General features: G+C 36.1%; 1 protein-coding gene and 1 non-coding gene across 2 annotated transcripts; both read left to right on the plus strand.

Moving 5' to 3' along the window:
- Positions 1-344: 344 nt before the first annotated feature.
- Positions 345-7,121, plus strand: LOC132030474 (uncharacterized). The gene is made up of 15 exons (XM_059420122.1): positions 345-682; positions 1,710-2,103; positions 2,198-2,323; positions 2,409-2,501; positions 3,296-3,875; positions 4,098-4,138; positions 4,240-4,308; positions 4,396-4,496; positions 4,636-4,714; positions 4,828-4,926; positions 5,010-5,078; positions 5,182-5,231; positions 6,121-6,202; positions 6,339-6,433; positions 6,662-7,121. The coding sequence occupies exons 1-15, from the start codon at positions 357-359 to the stop codon at positions 6,780-6,782; spliced, it is 2,325 nt and encodes a 774-aa protein (XP_059276105.1). The 5' UTR covers positions 345-356; the 3' UTR covers positions 6,783-7,121.
- On the plus strand, positions 1,544-1,615 carry TRNAD-GUC (transfer RNA aspartic acid (anticodon GUC)). The gene has a single exon. It is a non-coding gene; the product is annotated as a tRNA-Asp (tRNA).
- Positions 7,122-8,491: the final 1,370 nt, after the last annotated feature.

Genomic DNA, 8,491 nt, shown 5'->3' on the forward strand with positions numbered 1-8,491 from the left:
ATAATAATTTTTAAACTCTTTTATAGTGTTTGAGCAAAATAAAAAAATTATTTTTAAACACTTATTCTAAGTCAAAATGACAAAAATAAGTTAAATTTATAAGTTAAAATTTCTAACTTATAAATTAAAAGTCATAAGCCCATCTATGTTTAGATGCATGGTAACAAAATCAGCCTCGAAATTGCAACCAAAATTAACATTATGTCCAGCCGAAACCCCTTTTCAGGGATTAGCTCCCTTTTGGCTCACAAATGCCACGTGCCAAACACCTTTTAGTCCCACGACACAATATAAATACTCCAATATTTAAATTCAAAAAACTTGAACACACAACTACAAAAAAGCCTTTAACCACCATGTCACCACCACCACCACCACCACCATCGGATTCCACCATCATGGACGGTTCCAATGAGTCACAATTGGCTACGTCCTGTGTTCTTGTTGAACGGTTGCGATCATTAGAAGCGAGTTATGTGAAACTTAGGGAACAATTTAAATTACTTTTGGAAGAAAAGAGTAAGTATTCAGATGAAGAGAAGATACCATATGCCGCTGGTGGTACATCGTCGTATTGTGGTCCTGGAATTTTCTACTCAGGGAGTCCGTATAGAAATGTGCTTGAAGATATGGGACATGCACTTTACGTTACTAAAGTTGGTACAGGAGAGATCATCTACTGGTAAGTATATATAGTCATTTTTAGCTCCTTTTAATGAAATCTTTATCATTTTATTACTCCCTCGGTTTCAATTTCTTTGTCTTACTTTTCTTTTTAGTCCGTTTAAGAATGTCTCTTTCTTTTTGTGGTGACTTTTTAATTACAACTTTCCACGTGGCATGGTACATTCGATATATCTTTAGTTTTAGATTGCAAATTTCAAAAGTTTTTCTTTATTTTCTTAAACTTCGTGTCAAATCAAAACCAGATAAACAAATTGAAACAGAGGGAGTACTAGTTTAAAGTCTTACAGGGAGCTTTGGCGTAATGGTAAATTAAAGAGTATCATTGCTAACAACGTGTAAGACCCAGAGGCAGATCTAGCATTTAAGATATGAGTTCACGCGAACCCAATAAGTTTTTCAGAATTTGTATATGTATTAAAATGTCTACTAAACATCCATAAATATTTAACTGTGAACTCAGTTATTATTATACATTTACTCGGGTCGTTGTAGGAACCCATCGCCTGTGGTAAGTCAATACAATATGGTATCAGAATTCTGAGTTCAAGTGTCATTATGTCCTTCATCGGAAAATTTTCATGAAAGAATCTAACTCGAACTAGAGGGATCGTGTTGAAGACTTAAACAAGTATATAAAATGTGCCCTTTTTAGACGCTAACAGTAGCTTCAGCAGTTGCCTTTGAGGCGCATAGCAACTTTTTCTACTATTAGGCACAAAAATTAAGTACCACTTTACTTTTTTTTTTTTTTTTGAACGAACAGTAAGCTTAGTGAGATGGACAGACAGATTTATTTTTGCATCTCTACCTTAAATTTGAATACATATAGCAATAGTTGATAACTCCTTTCAACAAGGTCGTTGTAGTATAGTGGTAAGTATTCCCGCCTGTCACGCGGGTGACCCGGGTTCGATCCCCGGCAACGGCGTTTATTTTTAGAAGTACCCGCTGGTTCAGCGGCAAAGGTGGAACCCAGTTAAGCTTTTGCTTGCGTTTAACACAATCAAGTTTTTCTGTTGCAGGAATCAAGCAGCTGAGAAACTTTATGGTTATAAAGACTATGAAGTCGTCGGACAAAGGTGTACTGAACTGCTTGTTTGTGAAGAATATCATGAATTGGCTATGCATGCCGTGAAAAGATTGAGCTGTGGACAATCATGGTCTGGTCAGTTTCCTTTTAAGAAGAGGACGGGTCAGATCTTTATGGCAATAGTGACAAAAAGCCTATGGTACGAGGACGGTGATCTTTTCGGTGTTATCACTGTCTCAAGTGATGCAGCCTTTTTAAATAAGATAAACTCAGAAAAAGCAAGAACCTCACAGTCTAATGGACAACCTGGAGGGCGGGGAATAAATATCAAAAGTATCCGATGGCATCCACATCAACAACAAACCGCATCGTCTATTTCCAGTCTGGTGCTTATTATTGCTTTATCAATGTGCTTATTAGTAACATTTTTGAGTTAGTTTCCGTAGTTAGTGATCTGCCTTTGCTATGCTATATCTTAAGGCCTCAAAAGTCTTACCACTCAATCGTGGAGAGGATGCACGCAATGCATCTGCAAATGCGAGAAACGGGGAGGATGCTGACGTAGACGCCATAGGAGGGCAATCACAAAGGCCACCAAGAGCACCCGTAAGTGTTTAGGACTTCAGGTACTCAGGTTCCTTGCCTTTTTTAAATTATTAACGAGATGTATGAGATAAATTTATCATTTCAGGCTGCACGGCTGAGTTTCAGTTTGCTAGGTAGAAAGAGCAGAGCTAATGCACAAAGCTCAGAGATGGATGATATTGCTCAGCCTTCTAAACTAGTACTGTTACTGCTTCCTCTCATGACTAGGACAATTTTCTTCTGGATATGTCCTGTTCCTTCTTGGCCTTCAGTAGGAGTGGCAAACGGGCAGGTCAAAGACAGTTTAAACAAAAAGTAATAAAATATTCGATCTGCCATATTTAATATGGATAAACTATGGGTTAACCGACAAATAATATGGATATCCGTATTATCCATGGTTATAGTCAAGTGAAAACACAAGCTAAAAGACAAAATAAGCTTAGACTCCCAGAAAGCAAGAATTCATGAAAAATAACAAGCAGACAAATGAGTATTGATCATATGGATATCCATTTTTTTGGTAGATAATATGGATAATATCCATATTTGATGCCTTTTTAAAAAACTCAGTTACCCAACCCATATCTAATGGGTTGGATTGGCTGATTAATTTTTTTTTTTTTTAACCATTTTGCAGCCCTAGGCTTCAGCCTACTTTACTGGCTTTCATCTAATTTCTTCTAAAGGTGGCTGACTATTACTACCAATTTTTTGTTCCAATTCCCCCTACGTACTACCAAAAAATGAGATTCTTCCCGAATCCAAGTTTGCTGCTCCATCATTACAAAACTAATACCTATTCCCCCTACGGTACTTCAGATGCTTATGTTGCATAAACTGTTAATCCCATACCGGATCAATTCCAAAAAGCCTGTGAAACTAGTAGTATTAGTAATTGACTCTATAGCTTCTTTAATAAATGAAGGCTTTTCAATCGAGTTTTGATGACTTTCTCTTATTCTAGTCTTACCGGTTTTATGAAAATCATAGGTGGCGAAGGTTATGTCGAAGCTACACATTACAGGATTTGGAACCATTGGAGGAGAGAAGTGTGGAAATATTCAACAGAATGGGCACTATAAAACCAACGCGAATGAGGATGTCACAGAACCTAATTCACCATCAGCATCAGAGGGAAAATATAGTCATGTTCTTGATGCCTATCATGATTTTCAGAATATACTGAAAGGATCCTGTTTTACTCAACGAAGAACGTTTTCACCCGAAAATGCACATTTATCATCCACTTATGTTGTAGAGGGTCCTATAGCTACCTCCTCCAGAAAGTTCGTTGAATGTCCTAAGGCTTTCAAATCTCCTGAACAGTTGCCGAGATCTTGTTTCCAAATCAATGATAACTATCTTAAGCCACAAATAGGAAATTCAAAACTTTCAGCGATAGAAAATTCATCTCGACAGCAGTTAGAAAACCAACAGTTCCGGAAGTTGGGAGTGAGCAATAGAAACAGCAATGGAAGTTCATCAAACAAATATGAGAACGAGTCGAGCTTGATAGTAAATTGTGAAATATTTTGGGAGGATATCAGCCTAAAGGAAGAAATTGGACAAGGTAAATCTTGATAACATCGTAGCAATGTTATTGACATTGTACACTTTGGCTATGTGTATATATGTGTCATCGGCCATAGTTGGTCTAGAAGCAACTCTCCACTAATTGTTAGAGATCTATTTGTACACTTGTTGCCTCAAATTGCAGGCATTACATAACTGGACCGAGCATTTCAGTTAATTAAGTACTAATATAATACTCACCTTAATATTTCCTTTTCAGGTGCATATGGTGTTGTGTATCGCGGAATCTGGAAAGGATCGGTACTTTCCTAGTTCGCAGTATTCTTTTCACATTCTGAGAGCAGTGAAATAACATCTCGTCTTCATAGTATTTGTGTTTTCTCTCCTTTTTGATCCTTCAGGATGTTGCTGTTAAGGTTTATTTTGGGAACCAATGTGGTGAGACAACTTTGCTTGACTACAAAAAGGAGGTATGTGATGCCATCAAATGGTCATCGACTTAAATTATAGCAATTTTTTAATTTAGATTTTTAATTTTACTTTCAATATGTCTTCAGATTGACATTATGAAAAGACTTAGACATCCGAACGTGCTATTATTTATGGGAGCAGTGTCTTCACAAGAAAAGCTTGCCATTGTCACCGAGTATTTGCCCAGGTAACGAAGCACGTCATCCTCATTTGACATGGTCTTGGTTATGAAATTTTCCATAAAACTAGACAGACAAATGATTGCACACTATATATAGTTGGAATTAAATTTTTATGGAAAAATGTTGTTTCATCATGTGTTTCAGGGGAAGTCTTTTTAAAGCACTTCACAGGAATAATCAGCCACTAGACCTCAAAAGACGTCTTAGGATGGCCCTTGACGTGGTCTTTTCTCTGCTTGAACTCGTCAATTTCCTTATGTCATTCATTTTTAAGTACGAGGCTTGACCTTAATTGGAACTCATGGTGTTTCTCACTCTTTCTTATGTTTGATTTAGGCTAGGGGTATGAATTACTTGCATCGGCGAAACCCTCCTATAGTACATAGAGACCTTAAATCTTCAAACCTGCTGGTGGATAAGAGCTGGACTGTCAAGGTCTTGATTTCTCTGTGGAACCTTAAGATTATTGTTGGTGAAGCCCTTTTACTAGATAAGTTTATCGGTGTCTCTTTCCTCAGGTTGGAGATTTTGGCCTTTCCAAATTGAAACATGCTACCTTTCTAACTGCAAATTCTGGACGAGGGACGGTATGCATCTTAGCTTTATGTTTTTCTCGTATAGTGGTTTTATCAGATGCGCTAATGCTGTTGCTTACTCTCACAAAAATTTTCTATACTGCTGTAATTGCAGCCGCAGTGGATGGCTCCTGAAGTACTTAGAAATGAACCTTCAACAGAGAAGTGAGTTTCACAGGCTTTAATTTCTGTATTATTTTGCTTCTGTTAGTTAACCTTGATGGTGTAATGCGAAACCGATCATTGAACTTGAGCTATTGCTCCTTGTGCCTTTTCTCAAGGACTAATTAAAAGCATTCTAGGAGGAAAGAAGAAACTTCTAGAACCATTCTTTTGCAAGTAAAGTGTCGCCTAATTATGAACTGTTTTGTTCATGGACAAATTATGCTGGACTATAATACGGTGACCATTATTTTGTGTTTTTGCAGATACTTGGTCAGTATTATTTAAATTTGGAAAACGGAATATAAGCATGTGATTGGTTTTAAATTAGATAAAGATTTGCTTCTGATAATATCATTGACCTATCTTGCATAGTTTATCCTATTTATTTAACTTAATATTTTTACACTCAGACTGTTGATGGAGTTTAGTTCCGAGATCAATTCCAATAATACAGTTAAAGACAAGCCCCTTAATTTGCAAAGAAAAGGATTTTAGGCATGTTGTTTCATGCTGCTGCAACATTTTACATAATTAACATATAACTTACAATGGCTATCTTGACAGTTGTGGAGGGGGCGGAAGATACTTTATTATATACGAGGAACTCACGAAAATCTCTGAGCGCTCAAGCATCCAATCAATTGAAATAAGGGTCAACAAAAAATGAATAGGACCTATTATTCCTACATGTTCCATTAGTAACATTCCCTTGAGATGTTAATGCGGATTTTGCTTGTGTTTACTTATTAATTAAGTTATAGGATTTTGTATAGAATATTAAAACAAATATGATTCCATTTCTACCATTATTATGATAATGCATATTCCAACCTGCTTGAATACCAGAAAAATAAATGGATTGGACATTTGATTCTTCCACTGTTTGCAGATCTGATGTCTTCAGCTTCGGTGTGATCTTATGGGAGCTAATGACTGTATCTATTCCGTGGAAGGACCTTAATCCCTTACAGGTACCTCAATGTTTCTTTCACTATATGGGTGTATATATGCAAGCAAATGCCGATAGCATGTTGTCCATCTATAAAGATTTGATAGTGTGCTTCTCAATGGTCAGTACTGGTACCAACGGAGTTTATTTATTTGAAGGTTGTTGGAGTTGTTGGCTTCATGGATGGCAGACTGGACATTCCGCAAAAACTTGATCCTCGCGTTTCACCTATTATTGTTGATTGTTGGCAAAGGTGCTTTTCTCGTCTTTCGTTTGATATCTCATGATCGTTTTCCTTTTGTTTAATATTCTCATCAATAGTTATATTGTAAACTATATGTTGCTCGGAATACCCAAAAATGCCTGGATTCGTGTCGGATCGTTCAAAAATGCACTACTTTTGGAGGATCCGTCAGGCGTCCAAGCAATATAGATTGTACATGAACTAGAATTAAGCCTCTGTTTTATAACTATCAAACAGCTCACCAGAACTTCGTCCATCATTCGAAGACATTAGCCGAAGAATGACAGAAATAATTCTCTCGTTGGGGGGATTGACATCTAGGAAGAATTCAGGAGGTCTGATATCAAGCTCAGTTTGATAGGCTACTCAAGACAAACAACCTATACAAAAACACAAGCTTTTAAAGCGAATCGACAACTGATAACAATGTTCTTCTTAATTTAATGTTAAATATCTTGTTGCTGCTTTCTGCTTGCAAAAAAGCGAAGGAGTGTATTAATAGCATAATGTAGGACTGTAAAAGTCTGAAATTCCCTTGCTGCTTTAATAAGAAACTTTTTTTATAAAGTAATCATCCAAGTTTATCTGTTGCCTCATGAAAATGATTTGTAGAGGTGAAGTTACTGAAGGGAAGGAACTAAATGAATTTCACTTCCCTTTCTTTCCATGGAACCAAAATAATTCTAATGTTCAAGGCTTTCCTGTCCAGACTCCAGATTGGTGAAGTTTATTTTAGTACTCAAAATTGAGAGTATATCGATGTATGGGCTGGTTGAATTGCATAACTGGACATATTAGAGCTATATTTACGTTTACGACATATCAATCGACTATGTCTCAATTTCAATTATTTTATGAATGCTCAAAATAATAGCTCAGCAAGGAATTCGTGGATTTTAGTTTGATTCTTACATTTCTGCTGTATATCCAAATATAAGAAACAACTTATTTTCTAAATAAAATGAGATAAGGATAAAAAACACACCTAAACTATCATTTTTTTTTTATTTTTTTTTTGTGTTTTATACGTGAACTATCGGAAGTGAGCAAAACACATTTAAACTATTACTATATAGGTAGCAAAACACACCTAAACGCTGACTAGACTAAAATTTTGACCTAACTCACCTAAATGCCCGTGAAACAAAATTTTATCAAAAAATTTCATCCATTTGGCATATGTAACTGCTATATATTTGCTGACTCATTATTATTTTATTTTTTAAAATTTTCTAATTAATTCTTTAAAATCCTAAGTTCTCCCCTTTCTTCTTCATCATGTCTCAACCATTTTTCTTCATTTCTTCTTCTCTTGTCGATTTTTTTCATTTATTTCATTTTTTTCATTTATTTCTTCTTCATTATCAACCTTGTTCTTCATTTCTTCTTCCTCCAAGGGCTAATAAGATTTTTTCCTCTTTTTTGTTTCCCTTCATCTTCTTGGGGGGAAATTGGAGCTTAATGGGGGAAAGCAAAACACCAACCACGGCAGAGATGAGACCACTGTCGGAGAAGAAGAGAATCTCCGGTGAGAATTTTACAAACGGTGAGACCCATTAAATTTTTACAATGATCGTGTTTTCTAAGTTTACCCAAATATGTTACCCCTTAACTTTTAACCTTTATTCATCCATGTGGAATTAACTTATGCCATGTTGGAATTATTTATCCACGTGGAGTGCCACGTGGAGTGCCACGTGGCACTATTTTTAAACCAAAAGAGAGAGTGTAGTACACGCACCATCATATATAAGTTCAGGTGTGTTTTGCTAACTATATAGTGATAGTTTAGGTGTGTTTTGCTCACTTCGGATAGTTCAGGTATGAAACACAAAAAAAAGTGATAGTTTAGGTGTGTTTTTGACCCTTATCTCAAATAGAATTGGTCATTTGATTAAGTAAAACACAACGATGGGACATGCACAAACATTTTTTTTTTGTGCGGATTGTCCTTCAAAGGCCAGTATTTAATTTTTGATCTTCGCTTAAAAAAGTGACCAAAAATACCCTGAGGTTTCGGGTTTGAACTCCCGCTCAGTAAACTCTACCTTATAAGGTAGAGTTTAA

The sequence above is a fragment of the Lycium ferocissimum genome, chromosome 9 (genome assembly GCF_029784015.1).
Source record: "Lycium ferocissimum isolate CSIRO_LF1 chromosome 9, AGI_CSIRO_Lferr_CH_V1, whole genome shotgun sequence".
Classification (NCBI taxonomy): domain Eukaryota; kingdom Viridiplantae; phylum Streptophyta; class Magnoliopsida; order Solanales; family Solanaceae; genus Lycium; species Lycium ferocissimum.